The sequence below is a fragment of the Pipra filicauda genome, unplaced genomic scaffold (assembly GCF_003945595.2).
Source record: "Pipra filicauda isolate LSUMZ 115617 unplaced genomic scaffold, ASM394559v2 scaffold85_size2586006_pilon, whole genome shotgun sequence".
In the NCBI taxonomy this organism is placed as follows: Eukaryota; Metazoa; Chordata; class Aves; order Passeriformes; family Pipridae; genus Pipra; species Pipra filicauda.
Window position 1 is genome coordinate 1829102 of NW_024105042.1, and position 23611 is coordinate 1852712.

Genomic DNA, 23611 nt, shown 5'->3' on the forward strand with positions numbered 1-23611 from the left:
AATTTTACCATGTGTTCGGCAGTCCATGTGCTACAATGCTGTCGGGTCCCCAAGAAGAAGGAAAGGCTGATGAAGGGGAAGCAGTTGTTCAGTGGGGTGCAGAGAAGGGGTGCCTGTCCCGGAGAGCTGAAGCTCTCACCGTGACCCTTCCGTCCTCGTCACGCAGCTCCCGGGAGGGAACCCCACCCAGCATCTCTTCCCTGAGCTTTCGACCCAGGATCAGGACCCTTGTGTTGGGTGAGAACAACAAAGGACATCCCAGACAGCTAAGTGTTTACAGTCCAAGTGTAAACCAAGAGACAACAGAGGTGATGAGATGTTCCTGAATTTCTCCCACACTTTGAATTAAACAGCACTGTTCACTAACAACACTTATTTTCTGCTCTTTTAGAAGTGGAAAAAGAAATTTCTGAATAGTATCTGCATGCAGGAAACAATCACAAATACTTCAGATTTGATTTTTTGAAGACTAACTGAAGAATGATTAAAACTCAGTATGATTAAAACTAAGAAAAGTTCAAGCAGTTGTTTCCCACTATATCCTTCATCAGTGGATAAAAATAGTCAAGAGCTTTGCTCTGTTTTTGAGGCAACACCTTTTTTTCCTGCTTCCTGTAAATGCCTCTATCGATGCTGAAAAGTTACCAGCAGAGGAAAAACGTTCGAGTAGATGAAGCCAAATTACACCTACCTTCCACTTTTACACCTTATGCAGCACCTCAATTGCCTGAACACAACTCTAGAACAAAAAGATTAATTTAAAAATAGGAACTTGGAGCAAGTCACATCCGTGAGACTCAACATTTGAGGCAGTTATGTCTCAGAGTTATTCGAAAGTTACCTAAAGCCATTCAGCCTTTGTGCCCGAATTTCCCTCTTTGGTTCAGCTCCGAGGTTTTTAGGGAAAGTCTCTTTGCCCTGAGAGCTAACAAGTGAACTATTATTATAGGTATTGCATCAATCACAGAAGGTCATTGTGCTAGAGGCAGTTTCTTATGTAAAACTGTTTTCGGTTCAGCAAAGTGGGAGGAGCTGCATTTCACCAAAACTGATCTGATAAGGAAAAAGAGGCAGCACTGTTTACTCAGCAGTGTGCTTAAGGCCTTTTGCCTTCGTTTCTAAACAACCGAAAGTAGGCAGTTTAAACATGCTATGGTCCAATCTTGACTTTTTAATTGTAAATTAGAAACTACAAGCAGCACTCTGATATAATGCAATATGTATTCATTGTGGATTACAGATCACAGCAGTGCTGGAAAGAGTTTACAGTTAAGATTCCCCTACAGACGTGCCTCCCAGACCAAAAAAAGAGTTTGCTCTCCCCGAGCCTAGGAACGCATAGTTGGCACCTCCTCCAGTAGGGAGCAGCTGGGCAGTTGCTACCGTTTCTCATTCCACTCGACACTACCAGCTATTACATTATCCCAAGTTTCTTGTTAAAGCGCAAACTCTCTCAGAACAATTAAAAAGTCACCAAGCTGGGGGTCGCAGCATGTTGCCATTTTCCATTTGGTGACCTTTGTCAAAGACGAGACACACACGCACATATATATACAAATGCCTCAAATGCCTCTTTCCCTATTTTTCTCCTTTTTTTTTTTTTTTTTCCGTTTTAAACCTGCAGTTTAACACTCAAAATACTGCTCGCACAAGAAAACGGTTCATTCGACCTGTTTTTAAGCAATGCAAACACAATTAAGGACTGTGGAAAGTACCCTAAAACGCAACCAAACAACAACTGCACAGGAGCACGACACAAAGAGCCGCCCTGCCGCAAAGCCTACAATAACAAGGGAGTTTCTAGCCTTGGCTCGCAGTTTTGCTCCTTCCTTGCTAATAAAAAGCGTCTCTCACACAACTACGCTCCCCGATCACACGCCACGAGTGGGGAAGTGCTGTTTGTACAGTTCCGTTTCGGGGAAGTCAGAAATCATTTCCTTAGAGGTGAGGGGAATAAAAGTAAAAGAAATCAGTCACATCTTCCACTTGAGCGAGCAGCTCCCCCGCACCGAAGCCGGTTACCTGTCTGAGACCCAGGAGGAAAGGCATTCTGCAGGCTCATCCTCCACACCAGCACATGGGAAGGCAGGAATTTAAAGCCCCACAGCGACCATTTCCTCATCTGCTGTGGGCAGCCCGCTCCTCCGATCCTATTTAAACCAGGGCTTCCTCGGCTGGGAATGCTAAGTAAACAGGGTCCTGGGACACTGCACGCACTCGCTGGCTCCCCCTCCTCCTCCTCCCACTCCCTGTGACATATCTCAGACGCAGCCCAGCCGGGGTGTTTGCAAGAGGGAAATGACATCAGGTCGGGCAGTTCTGAAAAAATAACCAAAAAAAAAAAAAAGGGGGAGCCGAAGCAGCCCTGAACCTTAAGACAGCTGCTGGGTGACACCAGCCTGCGCTGCAAACGGGACCCTGGCAGGGAACCCCGGCAGAGCAGGAGTGCTCTGCTCCCTGCTAACGGGATGCTGCGATGGAGGGGAGTCTGTTAAAAACGCTGGCAGGAGCCGACAGCTCCTCGGTGATGATTAAATCTCACTAGGCAAAACCAGAAATTTCCTCTGTTTCTGAGGAGAAAGCTAAGTTTGATGCTGCTCGCTGAACAGCACTGTAGTCCTAGGAGCCGCCACCACCACGGTTTCCTGGGGACCTGGGTAAAGCCTTCACAGATCCAAAGCACTCCCATGCCACCTTCTGCCTGCCACCACGACTCCACTTTTTCTGAGCAACACTTAACAGCACTGTTCAACTCTCAGCCCCTCCTGATAACAGCTGTTCCTTTAAAGATACACAGCAACAACTCCCCTGATTCAGAAGGATCAGGATCGGGCCTCTCCAAGATCACACAGGTGATGGGAAGAGATTTGAATACCCCAATGAAAATGTGAGAAGTCCCGTGGAAAGGTTTCTCATTCTACTTGAGCTCATTTCACATTTTCATGCCAAGGGGCAATTAAGCCTTATAAACAAATTAATCATCTGGTGCCCAGGATGGCATGTCTTGTTTGTCCTCCCTCAAGCAAGGAGTACAGCAAGTTCCACAGCAGTGTAGAAGATGACACTGCAGAAGGTAATCTAAATTTAACTCCCTTTTCTATGTCCACTTTGAAAGTTCAGCAACCTCTTTTTTTCGTGCTTCTCTGTAATCAGCAGCTGTCCTCGTCTGTCCAGGAGGGTGGGGACTAGGACACCATCATCCCTCCCTTATGCCCCAGCAACAGCTCCGGATATTTGAAAGAGGAGCAACTCCCCTGGCTTTTGGCCTTCTTGGCTTTGGAGCTCAACACATTAAAATATATTACAAGGAAAGGAATATACATTTTTTCCATAGTGAGTTCACTGAATGCCTTTTTTAGTAGCAGTTTTAACAATAATTTCAGTACTCCAGAAGAGAGAAATCACATAAAATTCTTACAAATGCTGATTTGCAAGAGGAGAAAAATAACTTAAGAGGAAAGAATAAAAAAAGCAGGACAGACACTCACTCCCCACCTCCAACAGTCAGAGAGCTTGCACCAGTGTCAGAAGAAGACACCCATTTTGCACAAGCCAAAACTACTCAGTGACCACCGCTGCTGCCTCCTCCCAGCCCAGCCCAGGGTGGTTTCCAAAGCGAGAACCCCACTGTGGGGCTCCTCTACACAATTAGGCTGTGAGACTATACACAAGCACCACTTTTTTTAAACCAACCTAAAGGCACCATCTAAACTTGCTGTTTAAGGTAAGCACATCTCTAATTTTCCTAAGAGAAAACAGGCACATAAGTAATTTCCTGGAGGATACAAAACATCAGTGTTAACAAGCATCAGCCAGGCAACGGGATTTTCCAGCTTTTGTGCTCTTGGATCTAACAAACTCTCAACCTTTGCTTTTCCAATTCTGTGGACAAACACCAGTGATATAAAAGGGCAGCTTTCTGTTTTAGTAATCTGTTCTATGGCCTCACGCTGGCCTTTGAAACATCCGATTTTGGCTGTTGCTATCCAGAGCCCTGGACAAGGCAGATCCCAGGGCTGAGCCAATGCAGCAGTTTCTAAATCCCTACTGTCAGAAGGAATCTAACCACCCGCCTCTCCCCCAGCACATACTCAAAAGGCAAAGCATCATTCCAGATCTAAGACAAGTTGCGAAGAACTATCGAAGGCAGTAACTTAGCGGAAAAGCGAAGGCATCCTAATTTATGTGTGAATTTAGAAATCCTGGAAAGACTGACACAAAAAAGGTAGTTTCCAAGCAGGCATTACCACATTTGACTGCAGCAGAAGCAGCCACCCTCTCTTGCAGTCCCTGAGTGACAGTGGCCAGTAACATGCTCCACAACTCTGCTATAGGCGACTACGGAAAAAATCCTGTAGAGGGACAGAAAAAAAAAAAAGCTGGACAAGATAGCTCATACCCTTATAAAACCCTAATCAACACATAACCTTTCCAAAACACCTAGGTTCTCTTAATTGTTGCAATTGCTTTGTATATTCCAACTGATATCCTTTCACCTTCTCCTATTTTTTTTTTTTTTTTTTTAGTTCATAAGTTCTTGCCCCAAAGCTTTGTCTGGCAGCAACAAGTTTTATAGACAGTGGTTGTAAACAAATAGTTTCTTTCATCAGGAATGAATTCACCACCTTCTAATCTGACTTTCTTATTATTAGCAGGTGGGAAGAGAAGTCCCTATCCATCCTCTCACTCATTCATTACTCTGTACCTGTTAGCTATCTTCTTATAAAAGATATCAATCTCCCCTATCCTCTTAATGTAAAATCTTTTCCCGAAGCCCTCAGATGCTCATTGTCCATTTCCAAAACCTTTCTAATTTTCTGCGGCTTGGGGGAAACCAGAGCTGAAATAATAATTATTTTAATGAAAGCAAGAGCAGCTCTAAGGCAGACTTAGCATGGGTTTGCTTCCTTTATACAAACCTGGAGTTTAAGATCTGCAAAGGCCACACAAGAGTGTATTTATCCAATATATAATGAACAGAGCTAACACAAGTTTTCACAGTTTCTCAGCAGATGACTCTTAAGGGCTCCAAAAAGTCACGACTGATGTCAGGACAGATTATGGGATCTACATTACTTTGAAAATTTGCCTGTTTAGGCAGCCACCAACCATCCTTTTTAGGCACGTCAGCATGGATCCCACTTTGGAAAAAGAGGAAATAGAGGCCTCTAGATGCTTTTCTTTTGAAAAAGAGGGAATAGAGACCTCTAGGCATTACCAGTCTGTAGTACTGTTCTCCCAAACAGGCCATCTGCCCCAAATATGATGTCAAACAAAGGAAGTTGTTTGACATACCTTCACAAGCCCAACACACAGTGACTTGTGGCCTCAGATATAAACACAAAACTGAAGTAGATTATAGAATTTGTCTGGTCCATTTTAGAATCACTTTCCATGTTGGGAGATGCTTGCAAGCAGGTTTAGTAATCCAGCAAGGTATAGTATTAATTTTGATACACCCTGAGGAGATAGCCTGACCTTTGGGTGATCCAGTTATGATAACATGATTGTAACAAAAACTGAAGTTGTGCATCTCAAATCTGTCACACTTGAAGCACAAAGCTGCTCTCAGGTGCTCCAGTATTACAGTTCTAGGCAGGGAGAAGTTCTGAACAGTAAATATGGGTGGTGTGTAATACTCCCTCAGTTAAACTTTAATGCCATGGTTCTGCAGCTATATACATACACAGGTTGACTATAAAATTGGAATAATTTTATCAAATTATTCTTCCGTTATTCTTCCAAATTTGCCCCAGTGCACCCTGTTATTTTCATGTTGATAAGAGGAGCATCCCTGAAGCACCAGCTATCCATTTTTGTTAGTCAGCCCAAAGCCTTGGGTGCCAAGACTGAGACTACACAAATCTTGCAGGCACTTGAAATTAAGGTGAAAGAAGCAACCTCAGTGAGAGTTACTTTCTTTTTCCCAATCTTGGAGATGGCTCTGGGAACAAAGGGAAAAAAAAAGGAAAGCAATATACAGAAAGGCATAAAAGCAGATCTCTGTTTCTCTAGAATAAGACAATATCCAGGAACAACAAACTGTATCTGGTTTGACAGCAAATATTCTAAAGGGCTTGCTAGCAAAACCAGCATGAGACACAGGGAGATCACCAGTGCTGCAGCAGTAATGCAGCGCTAGATCTGCCAAGAAACCATTTCTGTCTGGCCACCTGCCCACTTGTGGTTGATCCCTGAAGAGTGAAGGGCGACTTCCCCACCCTAATGACACCGTTACAATAACACAATGACTTTCCAATATGAGGACCAGGTGTTGTGGGTTCATGTAACATATGGTATTAGCACTGCCTATCAGGAATGGCATCAACAAATTCCAGAGGACCAGCAGCAACAGGTCAGCCTAATAACTTCCCAGTACCTACAGGACCTGAGTATCTACTCCATTGCTTAGGGGGCAAGTGGTCCAAAGCAAACTTTTCAGACTTCTTGTGGCTTGTACTACTTTACTGTTTAGGAGTGGGGTAAGCGGGTCCCCCAGTTTGTGTGCAGTTCAACTACAAAACAAGAACACTGAAGTCACTTGCATTTACTATTTGTCAGGCCAAACTGACTTAATCATTGTTAGATAGAACAAAGAATAATTACAGGAAAAGACACCATACATGTTTGGAACTGGCTTGTGAGCCAGCACTGCAACTAGTTTGATGGATCAATAAATTTTAATATTCAGTGAAGCATAAAGGCTTATAGTGGTTAGAATTTGTCTGTGGGCAGGTCCCTTTTCCCCACAGGCTGTCACTTCTGTCAGCTCAGTGGTTTAGAAGTGCAAAAAACTTCTGCAGCGTAGTAAGTTAAGCAAATAGGGACAAGTGCATTTCAACCTCACTACTGTCACCTGTCCTTGTCTCTGAGTAACTGGTTAACCAGGGAGGATGAGACTATGCACTTCAAAACGTGCTCAGTGTTGCAGAGAACCCCAACAACAACAGCTCATGCTTCATTCCAGTCAGCTCTCAGTTCCAGCTGAATCCCAAACAGCAAATGTCAGCCAAGCAGACAAGTGCAAATATGTGCCACCTCTCCACCTGAAAGCCACGTGTGAGCCCTGAACCCAAGCAGGGCAAATTGCAGAGGAAGCCACTACCCACTCTGTCACCTTGTATTTCAGTGTATTTCTCTTCACCGCTCCTATGTGGGTGAAGAAATGGCAACAGTACAGCACTTCTCTTTGCACTTTTGTACAGCAAGCAATCCCTCCTCTGAAGCTGCCTTCTGTATGAAGCTATCCAAAGAAGGGCACTCACGAAAGGGCAGGGAGCAGACAACGGGTGGTTGTGGAGGACACCCCCAAGAGGAGTCCTCTCCAACACCCATCTGACAGGAGAAAAAAGCAGCCACATCCAGGCTGTTCCAGAAACTCCTACCCACTCTGCTGTTTAGCTGATGGAAGAGTGGTGGCAATGAAAAGTCTAGGCTCTTCTGAGACCAGAATAGTTTTTTCTAAGTGTAGCTTGAAATTTCCAGCTCTCAGTGACATTGTTCCCATTGCTGTTTCCTCATGGAGGAGGAAATGATAACCACAGGTCCAAGCACACTTTTCTTCACAGCCAGAGAGTTGTGGCCATCCCAGTGCAACTGACAAAAGACTACGTGAATCATCTACTTTTGTATGACCACTGTTTTGATACCCAGGCCTTCTGGTCAAGCCTAGAGGTCTTAAAAAAACTTCAAAGTCCTCACCACTGAGACAGAGGGGGACTAAAGGGTTGAAAATGCACTACTGAGAAGTGATGCTATCTGCTTCAGTGGAGATGCGGTCAATTCTGCCCCTTTAGCATTCCCAGGTTTTTGGGCACCTGAGATGCCCAAATGAAGATGCCAGGCTTCAGTGTTAGTCTGGAGTGGGTAATGAAGTCACTGGAAAGCCTACTCAGCTTTCTCTAAGACTGCAGGGAGGGGGAGAAGGAGGAGGAGTGGGGAGTTCAGCTGTTAAATGACAAGACTGTCTCCAGGACTAGTGTATCTGGGGTGGTACAGGGACACCAGCTTGGCTCCTTACTTTTTGGCACTGGAGCTCTTGTCTTCCTGATGCCCATGTATGCAAACAGGACTTTGGTAACGGCTCAAGAGGAGACGATCTGCTCCAGACAGGGCAGAAGGCAGAGTCTGCAGACAGTAACAGGATCCCCCAAATGTGGAATCAAGACGGTAAGCGTCTGTTCTAGTTTTAGAGTCTGGCACCATGTGGGTACCGAAAATACAGCCTGTGTGTGTCCTTTGGTCACATCATCAGAGGAGACAGCATTGTCCTGAAGCTGCTTACCAGCACAACCTTGATGGAGATCTTGGATGCCCTACTCTTAGAAGTGCTATTTGATTTCTCTACAAATGACAGCAACTCACTATTTTTAGTGCTCATCTCATGTCTGCTTGGCATTTCCCTTGGGCCTTACCCTTGTTTCACAGCATTGGTGCCAGCTCCCACGAAGCGGTTTTTTTATGCCAGAGGGGCTGATGCCAAGTCTGTCTGTGTTGATGCCAAAATGGCAGCTGGCTTTATTGTTGAGACAGGATTTGCCAAAGCTAACAACACTAGTGCTGGGGTGACTAGCATTGACTTTAAGGTTTTCATCTTCCTTATTCTTCTGTGCCCCTAGATTCCATGGGCTAATGCTGCTGTAAATGATCTTCTGGGGTCCTAGGAGATGGATTTTTTCATCAACAGGCAAGTACACAGCAGACAATCTTAACTTGCACGTCCTCAAAGAGAAATATACCTTTATATATGGAGCAGTTATCTGGCACTGCCACTGCTGGGCCCAACTACACAGGGCAAGGCCTGCTGCAGATCAGGCAGGGCTTGAAGCCTCTGTCTTGAGCCTGCGAATGTGTTTATAAAGAACCTACTACAAAGCCAGAGAATCTATTGAAGATAAGGGTGGTGACGTGGTATTTCATCACCAAGATATACCTAAGACAGAAGTCTGGAGCAAAAGAGGGTCAGGGATCAGCCAAATTGCATCACAGCACCGTAAGGAAGAAGACAAAATCCAAGAAAAGTCATGGCCTTTTGCCCCTTTTTCACTGTTGCAAGTGCCACCGTGTGAAAAGCCACTTTCAGATAAAATCCAGTCTCACACTGAGGCACAGGCACGTTGATCATTGGAAACAGCCAGAGAGATATGAATAGATAGCACATAATCACACATGTGCAGATGCATGTAATTTGAAGTGATGGTATTCCTGCAAATTACGAAGTAATTTAATGTTAACCTCTGCTACTTTTCTTATAAACCTAAAAAAACACACCTTGTTCAGAAACAGTGGTGTCAAATGGGCACCTGATTGCCCAAAGACACTCAGCTCTTGCTTCAGGAACAGTGCAGTTGGTTAACCTGACAGGAGGTGACTATTTAAAAGGCTTTCTCATCACATAAGACTTTGCCAGGGGCATCTGTTATGTGTACAGCCTGGTCAGATCCTTCTGAAGTTTGTTGGTCTTTCCTAAGCTTAAGTTTACATCTTGAAGAAATTTAGGAAAGCCCCCAAAATCCCAGCAGTCTTGTTTTCTACAGCTCGTTTTACAAGAAAGAGGTTCTTTTATTGGATTCTGAGAATTAAGTTTTTGTTTCTAGCAGAATAGCACTTCTATATGGCCCTTACCCTTCTTTAAAGGAACAGATTTTCTGGGAAATCCTTTAGGGAAAAAAAGACATCAGCAGCTACCTCATTCTGAGCACGCTGCTGGATATTATGATTTGGTAATGTTACACAGCAGAGCAATATCACATAGATTACACTGAGGAAAACATCCTCAAGTTGTCCTATGTATACTCTCAAGCACTTTCGTACTATTTTCCCTGAACTCTTCACTCCAGGCCCTGCTGTGGCACCTACCTCCCCATCAATAAGAGGGTTCTGGGTTGCATAAATGACTGGGATTGCAACACTCAAACCACAAACAACTGGCTTAACCAAATCTTCTTCTTCTTAGAAAATACGTGTGGATCACAATATGATATTCCCAAAACTAAAACTCTGTCCATTAACCCAATGGGCTGTGCAGTACACCTAGAGTTTTACAGGATTTCCATTATCTAGCAGAAACATAAACTCCCCTGTACTGCTACAGGTAGGGTAGGCTTGGAGTTTGTGGCACAAGCATGAGGAAAGCCCTTCCACATGGCATGGTCTGACTAGCAAAAAGACAGGAAAACTTCTCTTCCAAAGCAAAGGGCACTGAAGATTTCACACACACAGACATATAGATATAGATATACACACACATATACCTTCATAAAACCAAAACAAAGAATGAAAGGAAACCACAAGTTTAACCATTAAGAAAGCTCAATACCAGAAGCATTTAAAAGATCACAACACAACAGTATTAAAGACATCACTTTTAAATCCCCAGACAAAACTTCATTGAGAGCTATCAAATCTTAACCTCCACAGTTAAAAACTTCTTTAAACATACAATTTCAGGGAAAAAACACTTCAGAAAACTCCATCTTAAGATATCTCTAAGTACTTGGAAGAAAAAAATGAGTAAACAAAAATAAATATTATACCAGCATTGTGTATGGTTAAGTGCAGTATCAAGCTGAGTTTACCCATATCTGTGAAAGAGCAGAAAAGATCAAGACCTTAAAGCCTAATCTCTCCCATTACATTACCAGTTCTTGCTTTGGCCCATATCTTTACAAGGAAGACAAGAAAAGCTCCCCAAGAGGCCATGCACTTCTCTGCTCTGCCAGCCGGAGGAGAGAGGTTTTGAGACTGCCTCAAACAGAAGGGCCCACAGAAAAGCATTATGTACATAAACCAGAGCTCACAAACACAGGTTTCCAGGTACAGATGAAGTTGGTTTGATCCAAGCACACAGGGCAAAAAATGCAATGCCTCCCATCACCAGCTCCATCATCCTGCCACATTTTTGCTCTCGGCAGCTATTTTCCCTAAGCATAAAATGTGGATACCTGCCTGAAGGTTGTTTGAGATATTACAACCATTGGACTCTGAATACAACTAATTGTTATTCCTTCTGTGCCTTGCAGAACTGCCACCAGTTACCCAAATACTTCCCGTTGGGCTCATCTGGAGGCTGCCCTGGGAGAGCCCCTGGTTATGTAAGGAACAGGCAGCTGGGAGGAAGGGATGTCCGAGTGTCGTGTTTCAGCATTGGCTCTGGCATTACCCAGTTTGCACTTTGCTTAAGCATTAAAAGCACTGGTGGCACCTCGAATCACAGCCAGTTTCTAAGTTTCAGGGACATACCTGCAGGCCAGGCGGCTTTGCCCTCTCAAGGGCAGATACCTCCAACACCCCGTGGTCTCGCTCCCCTACCTTCCTGGTATCTGTAGGATTTTTCCCTTAGGTATATGCATAGCGTGTGCTCCCCTTGCATGCATAAGCATGATTATTTCATACAGTGCCCAGTCATTAAAAACTTAATTCAGTTTTATTTTGGGAAGAAATACTGATAACCGTAGCCTGCCTTTATGGGTATTATCTTATCCCAACTGCTAAAATTTCCATTAGTGCTTGTTATTCCACTGGCAGATAAAGCAAACACTCCCCTGGCTGTGCAGGGCTGAAGGAGGACAGGGTGACCCACATGGCTTTACCTCTTTCACACGTTTCTCTGCAGCAAGGTTGCAGGCTGCAGGAAGGAGAGAAGGCCAAGCACTCGCCTTCTCCTTGCTCAAGTCTGGCTCCCAGACGTGCGCCTGCTCTAGATCACAGAACCAGTGACCTCTTATTTCTGGCAACCATTGCTTTCTTTTGAATTCTCCTATAGCATAAACCAAATAGTTCATATGCATCTGTATAAACAAATCAAAACTTCATTGACATCCTACCTTTTTACAGAAAAATTAATTGGTGGTAATTAGCAGGACTACAGTAAAACAATAAATTTAAAGAAAAAAAAATAGAAAATCACCCCAAACCCCCAAACTGTCAAAAGCCAGTGCACTTTCTTCTTCAAAAGGTGAACAATATACATGTCATCCTCAGCGCTCAGAAAGCTCAAAGACTTGTGGGTGACTGTTGAATGAAGAAACTCTAAAGTAAGGAAATATTTTCTGTTTTTAGAAATACTCACTTCTGACACATCGCAGGCTTCTACGGTAATATTTTTCCCCTGAAGGATGTAGTTTGGGGAGTGGGAATTCTGAACATCTCCTTTGGAAAACAAAGACCAACCCCCCTTTCCTGGAAACAAGTGAGAAAACTGCCCACCAATTTAATATCAGAGACCCAACCTGCACCTTGTAAAGTCATCAGACCATTGAAAGAGAAATCTTCCAGGTAAAAATACATAAGGAACTTAGGGACAGACAGCAACATTTGTTGAGCAGGATTTAATTACGGATTTAATTATAGACTGGTCATCAGACTGTCCCCCTTTCAGCACTTGTTCCTTAATACAGGCTTCAAAAGTCAGGGCTGTTTGAAAATGAAAGATGCAAACCCAGAGGCACCAGGCTGTCAAACTGCTCTGGGAATGATTCACTGCACCCAAAGCATCAACATTTCTCTAACCTACTCTTAAGATGACTGAAATCACTGGTGTCCCCACTGCCTCAACAGGCCACATGCTCCTGTGCTCGATGCCCTTTAAAAATTAGGATTTTTTTTCCCATTAATATTAACTCAGGCCTTAGTGCAAAATAAGGCAGTAATTTCTTCTTCTCCACCGAAAACAAGACAACTGATCATAGTGAGCTTCTTAACTTAGCTCACCTGGAAAATTGTTCCATTCTCTCTATAAGCTGCTTTTAGAAGACAAATGAAGTCTTTTTCCTAGACTACAAGGATTAAATCATGGTTTTACTGGTGTTCTCAGTCTGAAACTTAAACTCATCTTAAAATGTGAGATCCAAAATGGTGCACATCACTTACTACCATGGAGTATTACAAAATACCTGTATAGGACACTTTTGTTACTACATCACTAAAGATTTGGTGGGTTTTTTTTCCTGAAAGAACTGCACCCATTTTTTGATCCAAAATCCCAGGCTATTTGACATTTTCCACCCACCAAGTACTCTGCATTTTTCCCTCAGGAAAAGTAAAATAGGCTTCGGGCTATTTCTTCAAGTTGTTCTGTCTTAAAAAACACAGACAACCCTCCATCTGCATCTCAAGTGCTTTCTCTTTGTCTCCCAAGCTGTTGGCACAGAGGCAAAACAAACCCCTCCAGGATCCCAGTCACCACCACAGACTACTCCTTAGCAAATATTCATGACTTAATGGACCCATCCTATTACTATTTGATCCTGAACACAGATCCCTACTCAGCATCCCATAACCAATGTACTGCCTCACTCAGGCGGGGCGGTAAAACATTCACTGAATTAACCAAATTAATTCATCAGCCCACCCCACTCACCACCACCCCCACCCTGAGGTTGTTCCTGATAAATCCACACTGCTCATTTCCTATTGCCTTAGAGATGCTTATAAAACCTTCAGGGATTTATTCTAGAGAATAAATCTTTGAATACTAATAAATACTTTACTAGAGACTGAAGCGCTTCACTAGTTTCTAACTTTTTCTTACTATTTTTCCTTTAACCTGACCCCTTTCCATTTAGTATTTATTTTAATGTGTGTAGATTTATAAGCAGAAGTTTGTGCACTTTGTTTGTTTTTTTCCCCTCCAGAACCAAAACAACAGCAAACCCTTTCAGTCTATATCAGTTACTGAGTTACTGTTCACTCACTTCCCTCCTTAAATTTTAGATCAAAACTTTTTTCTTCTTTTTATTTTATATCAACACTGTTTGCAAAACCTTTTCCTAAGTCTTTGTGTGTTCCTTGCTAGCTGCAATACATTTTTTAAACCGAATTATACAAACAGTAAAATCTTTACTGTCCCTTCAGTTTTAGATGACTGAATTTAGTAGATGGTTTTAAGATCAGCAAAAAAATAATGAAGATAGTAATAAATTTCAGGATCCCTTTAAAATTCAGGTCTGCCATGAGAAAGAAAAATGTTAAGAATTTTTAACACATATACCCCATTTGTGGAGAGGATTCAGCATACACTGATGGCATGGCTTTATCTTTTAGTGTCAGCACACAGTGGACTGTTTATTGCAGTCTGAGCTCACACCGAGTTGAAGTTGCCATAAGGAAAAGCAAGTGACTGTCAAAAATGTCCTAAAATTCTTGGGAAATGCAAAGCAAAGCAAAATCAGCTAAAGCAATCTTTTGTAAATGTAAAACCCTATTACAGAACCAGTGGCATTTAGTGTGTCCACCATGCACCAAGAGAGATCCTCAGAGATGCTTGAAGGATTCAAGTTGGAACCAGATCCGTAACAGAGATGAATCAACCAGCTTTGCTGCCAGACAAAGCACACTGGACAAGGTTTAATTCTCTAACATGCAACTAGTGTATGCCTGAGCTGTGCAGTAAGAGAAAAGTCTTTGAGCTATTATTATGCTCTGCAGTCGTGTAGCTCTGCACAGCTGAGCCTCTGTACTTCTCCTTTCAAGGCAGGCTCGAGGAAGCGCAACCCCGCTGCTTCCTCATTAGTGTGAGGCACTGCTGTCAAATTGCCTGCAGCAGCTTTCAAACTACCCCAGGGACAGCCAGACCTCCAAAACCTCAATACACTCATGGAAAATGCTCCTTCCTAAACTCCCCAAGAGCAGAAAGATGCACCAGTGGTTCCTACAGTCAATAAACTGCAACTAGCTCACGAGTGTCTGCCACTCACAGTAGCTCTCAACAGATTCCCGTTCAGGTCCTCCACTTTTTGCCTCTCATTTAGACAACCTGTAAGAAATTTTGATGCACACAGATGCCAAGGATATCCCTTGTGAGTTGCATCCTTAGGTATGAGAAATGCCACATAAGTCATGGGTTTGACTGAGAGCCCAGAACTTGCTGTAATGTGGTAGCTCTGCCACAGTCATCCTGCCAGGTCTATAAATCCCAATATTTCACAAAGTAACAGTGGAATCTGAAATAAGATTAGTTTCTGAAGGACAAACTGGTGGTCTGGAGGTTTTGTTTTATTTCAGAGTGTTGCTCTAGGTCAGTTGACCACACAAGCAAGGAGCACAGGCACACAGGTTGCTGCTGCACCACTGCAGATGGCAAGCATTCAGTATCGGCAGTAAATGCTAATGCCAGAACAAAAGACAAGACCATTTTCCCAAGTACAACAGAGCCCTCCACCCCCAGATCCAGTTTTACTTCGATTGTGTATAGGACTAAACAGCCACTTTTTCACAGTAGACACAGTTTTATTCTTGGCAAAAAGAAATACACGGTGGGGCATCTTCAAGAAAGGTCAAGAACTCCCCTCTATATTGCCATAAGACTTACTAAGAATTAACAGAAGTTAAAGAACTCCTCTCTCTATTCAACAGCACAGATTCAGACATTCTGTCAAGATCTGAACATTTCTACCATGTTTTTTCCCAACACGGCCTGGGACTCAAAAGCATTCTTGAACACGAAGGTTCATATAAACTTACCAAATTAGAGTCAGAAAGATTTTCAAATGTAATCTACAACCCAGCCAGTCAGCAAAAATATGAAAATCTGACACCTAAAAGAAAGGGCACTACCACGTATATTTCCCCAACCCCCCCATAAAAACACCAAATTTGTTTAGCAATAATTTCTTCATGAGACAGTTATCTTCAGTGATCTAGGAAGCCATGGATAAACCTCATGACTGAGAATGTTTTTAGTCCATATTCTTATTTCTCCCCGGGGAATCTTGATCTTCAGAGGAATATTAACATGAAGTATGTAAAACATTTTGTGGACTGTTTATAACCTAATGACTCCAAATGTAACCTTAGATGCCATTCTGCAGAGACTTAGTCATATTCAGCAATTTGAGCAGAGGGAGAATGCTAGAGCCTCTTGGGCAGATGACTTTTATTGCTCTTTTAGCTTTGTTCAAGCAATTTCACATAATATAGTTATCTTAGACCGGTATCAGCAAAACACTGCTCAGAATCAAGCTGACATAAAACTCATGGTTGCATTATTAAGTAGTAAAATCATTCCAAGGACTTGTGTTTGGGAATGTCTGTTCACATATACAGCCAAATCTGAAAATCCAGCTTCAGTTCTTAGTTAAACATTACTTAATGGTAATGTTAAAAATGGCATTCTTCTGGAAAAGAGATTTTGAAATAAATGCTCTAATCCTCCAATAAAAGACAAACGTGAAAAGCATATGGTTCCCACTGGGTACACTTATTACAAATGGAGTTTCCTTTCTGGAAACTCAATATATAGTTGCTAAATGAAAACAAAACATCTCTTATGGCTTCACAATTAGAACTTAAAAAGCCAGATGCTGTGTAGGAATTACTGTTTTCTTCACAGCGTTAGTTTACCCAGTTATACATCCTGAAGGCTAAAAAAGAGTATTTAAGGAGGAAAGAGTGTTACAATCTGTGAAGTTAATATTTGTGTTAAAAATACTAATGGAAAAATCTAGCTGTTTGCTTTCCAGAAGCCACTATTTGGTCTCTTCTATTTTTCAAATTAGAAGTGGCCTTTGCAGAATTATAAATAAAACACTGAAAGCTCCATGTGACTTTCCCATATGTAGTTTTTCAACAGCCAAGTAATTTCCCCTATCCCATCCCCACTGTTTGCATACCAAGGCTATGTTTGCCAAGTTTGAAGTAGAGAATTTTTAAGCCAAATTTGTAAAGCCAAGAAGATAAAGATTTTGTTAATATCCTTTGATCAGAGATAAACCTCCTAAAAAGAGTTAAACTGTGGAGAAAAGCATAGGAAAAAAAAAAGACTGTATGTTTTGCCATCAATTTACAAGGACTATCACTGTGTCAGTATAGAATATGTACAAAATGCTAAAAATGCCAACATTAGCTTTTCTGAGTTTTTGAGAGCTATATATGTAGCCATCCCACTTCTGCACATGTTTGAGACAGGAGATATTCTTCACTCATTAAACAAACAAACAGACCTAACCTGAAAAGTGGAAGACTTAAGAGAACATCTCAGTTTTATTCCTCCAGGGCTACTGGCAGATTGCAGCAGACAGAAGGATTTTCCTGTCTGCTGCTTTCCTGGTTGCCTTCATTCCCACTACAGTATCCAAATGTCTGAAAGCCCAACATCCAAATGGCTCCCCATGCTATGCATCACATCCAAAAAGCTTGTGGAGGTGACTTAAAACCAGGCCTCCAGCTTTCTGAAGCACCTACAAGGAGCAACACAGCAGGTAATTCTGAGCGAAAAGGAGACAAGCAGGCAAGGCTGAAGCACATGTACCAGGACAACAGAAAGGATTGCCTGTCAGAGAAAGCAGAGGACAAAGTACAGAGCTGGCCATCACCTGAACAAGTAGGGCAGCCCAACAGGGAAGACAAGAAAGTCACCTGCCATACAGCATTAAGATTGCCACATTAGATTGAATGCCACAAAGCCAAAGTCAGACTTATCCTTCCCAGAACACTGAAGTATCTCTTTTTCAGTCTAAGCTGCAGCACAGCATTCATTCCTACTGACCTCACTTTTCCCCTTGGATGAGGAACACACCCAGGGTACTATCTTGATCAATGCAATTACAAAAGGTTGTTCCTTACAAGCAACAGTTCAATAAAGCACATCTGGCAGCATGACAAAAAGCTGCACAGGGACACCTTGAAATTCTCATGTTTGATTTGACCTACATCAAATCCTACTAGTATCTAAGTACTCCTTTGTCACCAGGAGCGGAGGGGCTGTGGGTGACAGCCTGCAGCTTCACTCCATGCTGTGTCACAAGAGCCGAGAGCCAAGACTTACATGAAGACACGGCACACACACCAAAGGGGATGGAAAAGCCTGCTCCACCCTCATGAAGGAAGGTGTTCTCTGGTCCTACTTACAGCCTGAAAAGCGAGGGGAAAGAGGTTCTGTCTTTATTCTTTGCAGTCTTGTTCAGCCGTGCTCGACGCCTGCACTCCTCCTAAGTTTATGGTTACTTCCTGTTGACAAATATGTTCTTCTGCAATCTATTTCATCTATTTTCAAAAAGACAGATAACACATTTTTTAACATTAGCCAGTTGTTTGGGGTTTTTTTGCAAGACAAGTTATGGCCTCTATACAACACAGAACTGGGACTCAAAATAACTAGTGGTCCATTCTCAAACTATACCAAGGCTTCATGTTTGGCAAAGTCACTGTTTTCTAGTCTTTCCTTTTCCACCAGCAGAATAACAGAATTTACTATATCCAAAATAGAGTAAGTAATTAATGTTTATAGATAACACCTCTTACTTCACACTATGCAAAAGATTTAACACGTGATTTCTCATTTGACATTTTTCATGCCAGTTCAATGTATTAATGTTTGTATATGTATTGACAACTATCAGAATTCTTAAAAGACCACAGGTTTCAGAAATGGACATTCCATGATTTAGTTATTTGCATGTAATAAGTGAAAACCAATACAAGGTCATCCTGTTTGTGAAAACTAGTAATTGTTGATGATGACCATATTTTTAGGGCCAATCTTTGGAGAACTGTCAGTAAAAAGAAGCACCTTCCTTTTATTTACCCTGACCTACATCAAATATCTATATTAAAAATAAATTAAAAAAATCAAGACAACTGTGTTTTCTTTTACTCTTCCACAATAACAAGGAGACTGAAAGCATAATTCACTCTAATAATTTTCTGTAAAGGAAGATTTCATTGTTAACTATAGTAAGTAAACACCAGATTTAAATTTCTCCCTGCAACTTGCCAATCTTTACATGAGTCGGCTTACAATAAAAAAAAAAAAAAAAAGGTTTCCTTTCTACTTCAGTAACTTTCCTCTTTTAGTCTCCAGCAAAAAGTTGGATAATAATTTAGAAAGATTCCTAGCCATGCATTGGTTCTGGCTGAAATCAGTTACAAACCCAAAAGCAATCAAACAAAATACAGGCAGAAATTGTTTACTGGGTGATATTCCTTTGCTAAGATAGAGCTTCAATAGTGCCTTTATAAAGTAAATCAGCATCAAACGAAAGGTAAAACTATGTGCTCAATACTTCCGATATACTTGATTGTAACAGAATATTTTAAGTAGGAAGTCATAAATATATTGCCAAGAGTCTCTGAGATAACTGGCAAATAAATGGCATCAGGATTGAAAATGAATAATCTCATTTCTCCCAAAGGGCCAAAAACTCAGACCTCCACATGACCGAAGACTCTGTAAAGAGTATATACATATGAAAACATACTTTTAAGACCCACAGGACTGGAATCCACATCACTAAGTGCCACAGTGATAACACAAGTTTTACGGGCAATATTTTTTTTCATTACATTACATATCTAATTTCCATGTCGCCACACCTCATAATCCACTTTTTGTACCTCAAAATACTGACAAAAGTCACCAGTGATCTCCCACAGCATGAGATGCATGGGAAGCTATACAACAGCCTCTGGGATAGGGAAGCCAACTCAGATCCTAATTTCTCAACTCAGGAGCACAAAGAAAAGAACACTTGGTACCGGCTTTCACATCTCTTTTCTTCACATCTTGACGTCTCTGCTAACAGATTCTAACAACCAGGACACCAGAATTCATACTTCAGCATCTTCAACTTCTTTCCTGAAGGACTCCAGCTATTGATTCCTGATAACGCTGCCAAGCTGGTCCCTGAAACAAGCCAGAGAGCGCTCAGGAAACATTCAGGAAAAGGTTGAAAGTAAGAGGCAGTTGCAGGCAGATCCCAGCACACAAGAGGTCAACCCCTGACTGCAGGGATTTGCAAGGCTTTCCGTATCCCAACCGATCTCAAAGAGATTGCAAGGATTTCCCAACTTTAGAATAAAAAAAATCAACAAGGAGGAACTGTGAAGGTGCAAAAGCCTGTGAGGCTGAGCTGAACCATTTCCAGCTCTCTGTAGACTGGAGAATGTACAGTCCAAAGCCTTTTTGCAAGTAGTAGGTGACTAGATGACAAGTACTATACTGAAGTCCACATTTCTTGACCAGAAACCTGAGTTTAAAGGTCAGATTTAGCAGTGAAGCTTTATGCAAAGATTCTGATGTGAATGTTAGAAGAAACAAGAAAGAAAGGAAAAAAAAAACAAAAAAACCCCCACCAGTCAATCAACTATCATTATTTAGAAGAGCAGCTGCCTGGAAGGATTTCAGAAGTACTTGGTCCAAAAGTGTTTCAGTTGCCATTCAAAACACTCTCCCATTGCATTTCCAATTTCATAATCTCTTTGCCTTCAAAGTCTGTGTCCTCCTATACTTTCTTCAAAGGCTCTTGCAATTTAAAAGTCATAGGAAAGCACATTAAAAGTACCAGACTGGACTAAACGCATCAACTCCTCTGCAACCTTTACTCCTTCTAAAGCACCACGTGTGCTTACAAGCATGTACAGATACCAACACAAGTGAAATGGGATTTTCTGCTATAGAAAATACTGCTTCTAGTCTTTTATTTTCCACTTGAACCATAATTCTGAATAGGAAATGCTCCAGCTTTAGTTTAAGCAACTAAACATAAATCCTGATGAAAGGCGTTTGGTGTATAAAAATGCCCATTACCACTCTGGACTAGATTTGAACTGGTGACCTAATCATGTGACCCTCAGTAGTTCTTTAACTATCTGTGATCACAGAGATTTGCATCAGCAAATACTTAAATCCCAGGAGACGATACTTCCTTAGGAAGAAAAAAAAGTTAGATAAATGAAATCTTCAGAAATAAAAGATTCTAGATTTGTGCAGTTTTAACAAGCAAGAAAATACAGATAACAGTCACCTGATTCCTGTGAGTTTCTAGAAGATCCTTCTATTACAAGTACACAACACACAAGTTTGTACCAAAAGCCAGTACTTGCAAGGCTCAGCATTCACTACTAGATGGGGTAAACACAGCAAGCCCCAAGAGTCTCCCTCATGGCTTTGGAATTTTACTAAAAATCATGACACATTTTGTATAGAAATGCACAAGTAGTTCCACTTTCAGTCAATGTATTAAAAACTAAGATTTTCACGATCTGTTCAACTGCATCACACCAAATATGCAGAACCTGGCATCATAACATTTACCTTTCCAGAACTATTCAGGCTCTTTGCAATGCAGGAGCCTTCCATCAATATCCCGGTGCTATGGCTGTGGAGGTAGGTGCAGGTCCCAATGAGGCAAGCACATGTTTTTTACCTGGTTTCAGATAGGCATCAGCTGAAAGCAGCTATCAAGTTTCCTCTTGAAGCGAAGCATCCTCTAATATTTTATTTGGTTGTAAAAATTTCACGATGGTACATCTGCCAGCGAGACAGGCAGAGCCAAAAGCACAGTTAACAATTCCCAGCAGAGGGCAGATCCTGTTTAACATATTTCAAGAAGTACTGCACATATGCAGGTGCTCCATTTCATTGGAGAGTCTCCACACAAAGAAATCTCCTGATCAATACCAATACCTATAATTTCTCTGATGAAAAATAATACTCCCCTGAATAGCCATCAGCCCCTCTCCCCATCATATAAGCAAATTCAACCACAAGTGTGACCAATCCTACAAAAGGGCTCTTGAGAAGAAGCACCCGTACAAACAGCTATGTGCCTGCTGGGGGATGGAAGTCCTTTTGCTGGGTTTGTTTTGGAACTACAGATGTACTTCAGCTGCCCTACACTCATTCAACCACCCCAAACATACCAGCCAAAAATGTTACGCCATCCACATGAAGACAGTCACGTTCTCCAGTTGGCATCTAAGAGGAGTGCAACTTAGGACTTGCCAAGAATTGCTTATCATGGTTAATTTTTACAATATCACATGTAACATTAAAATAGCTTCACGAAAGGAAAGAAAAATGTAATATAAATTACAAAGGCAGGTGATAAATCTTCTGCCTGTAAGGATAAGCAACCTGGTTTCATAAAAATGCTTCCAATTAACCCTTCTGCAGCTTCAAAAAGATACAATCTCTGTTGTTCCTAAGCACATCTGCCAGAGCTTGCCAAGGAAAGCATGAGCAACCAGCTTCAAAGGCAGGATGACGTACCTACAGCAGTAAACCCTAATCCTTGCTGGGGAAACCGCGCAACTCAACTTAGTCATAGAAAATGGGATTAGAAACTTTAAAACAAAACAAGGCATTGAAAGAATTAGCAGTCATACCAAGATCACGTAGAAAACATTGAGCAACATTTAAAAAACAACTTTCGTCAGGGCTGATAAAGAGGAGAGTAAGACTAACGACTTGCACAGGAAACCTTTAGAGGATCGGGATAGGAACAGGATATCTGTGTCAGCCTAAAACCTGTCACTGGAAGGTGGCTTGGCAAAGAGTGGAGGTGCCAGAGAACACCACAGTCACCCCTAGAAATTCAAGGACATGGACTCCTAGAAAAAAGTTTCTGTGATTTGACCATAGGAAACGTGACATGGATTGAAGCAGACAATGCTTTGACAATCAAAGCGACTGCTCATGTGCAGGGGCAGAGGGAGAGTCTGTGGGAAGCGATTTGGGAAGCACAGCATTATTCTTTCCACAGTTCATAATGTCATGCAAACACATATATACAAGAATGTTGCAACTGCTCAAGTGACCGTCTCCACTAGCGTCATGCACATGGCAGAAATGCAGAGGTCAGGATTTCTGAGGCACTTCCCCAAGGAGACAGTTAATGTGACTTTCTGAAGTTCCCCACGTTTCTTGCACTGTAATTTCCTGGACAACAGCATCGCATATTTTCCAATGCCCAGACCTAACCCAAATTACATGTTTACACAACCCACATGAAATTCAGGTTTTGATAGATGTGTGTTTTCATTTTTGGACAAGAGCTGATTTTCTAACTTAAGACAATCTTTCTAAAATAAACCATGTCTGCATGTAAGGTCAGGGTGCCTAGAGAGTTCCTAAAACAACAATTAGTTTAAGTGAGCTTCCCCAACCTTCTCACTGCCAAGCAAGGTTCATTAGCAAGTACCAAGTATTCAAATCCTGATCACATCAACAGATAAAATAAAGAGAACACAAAGACTTGAATCAGGAAAAGGAAGGCGGTGGCAGGAACAAAGTAGACAAGCAAGGAGAGAAAAGAATACCTTGAGAAAAAAAGGCAGACCATCATGATCTAAGTGCTGATTAAATCTGCTCCTGAACATATGAATATGACCATAAGGCACAAGTCCAGTCTAGTACAGAAAGCATATTCCCCCTTTGATCATTCTCTGGTGTGGATGGAAACCCACTGGGGCTTGAAGAGATATCAAGTCTTTGAGAGATGAATATCTAACATAGCATACGGAGGGTGAATGGAAGTAAAAGTAAGTTTCCACCCCTTCTACTGGGGCCCAGGACTATCACTTCCATTTAATGAAGTCAGAGTGCTCAGATTTCAGTCAGCTCTCTCTGCTTTCTCTTTCCCAGTCAACAGTCTCTTCTTTCCTAGACATCAGGCTCTTCTTTCCTTTTAGAAAGGCCTCCATGCCTCCCTCTCCCCATAGTGAAAACAGGACAAGAGAGGTACCAGGTACCACAGCTTACATGCAGTTCTTCATGCCAAAGCAGTACAGCACAGGGCTGTCCAAATTCATGGCAAGAGCAGAAGGGCTGCATGGTCTTTCATTTACCATTGACACTGCCATGTGAGTCTTTTCTCCCTTGCAGTCTCACAGA

The 23611-nt window shown here is 42.0% G+C and overlaps 1 protein-coding gene across 7 annotated transcripts in view; it reads right to left on the reverse strand.

Annotated features, from left to right (window-relative positions):
* WBP1L (WW domain binding protein 1 like) overlaps positions 1-23611 on the reverse strand; it is a 58552-nt gene that overhangs the window by 21853 nt on the left and 13088 nt on the right. For 2 of the 7 annotated variants that reach the window (XM_027738699.2, XM_039390694.1), the window contains exons 2-3: positions 19474-19621; positions 17848-17982 (exon numbers count right to left, since the gene is read on the reverse strand). The exons of 2 other annotated variants lie outside the window; for them this stretch is intronic. Coding sequence is in view for 1 of the 5 variants with exons in the window: in XM_027738697.2 (XP_027594498.1) it covers positions 2023-2049 (27 nt within the window). In the remaining 4 variants the exon portion in view is untranslated. Of the gene's footprint in view, positions 1-2022; positions 2175-17847; positions 17983-19473; positions 19622-23611 lie in introns of those variants that run through there. 3 more of the 7 variants (XM_027738700.2, XM_039390695.1, XM_027738697.2) reach the window with 2 other exon arrangements.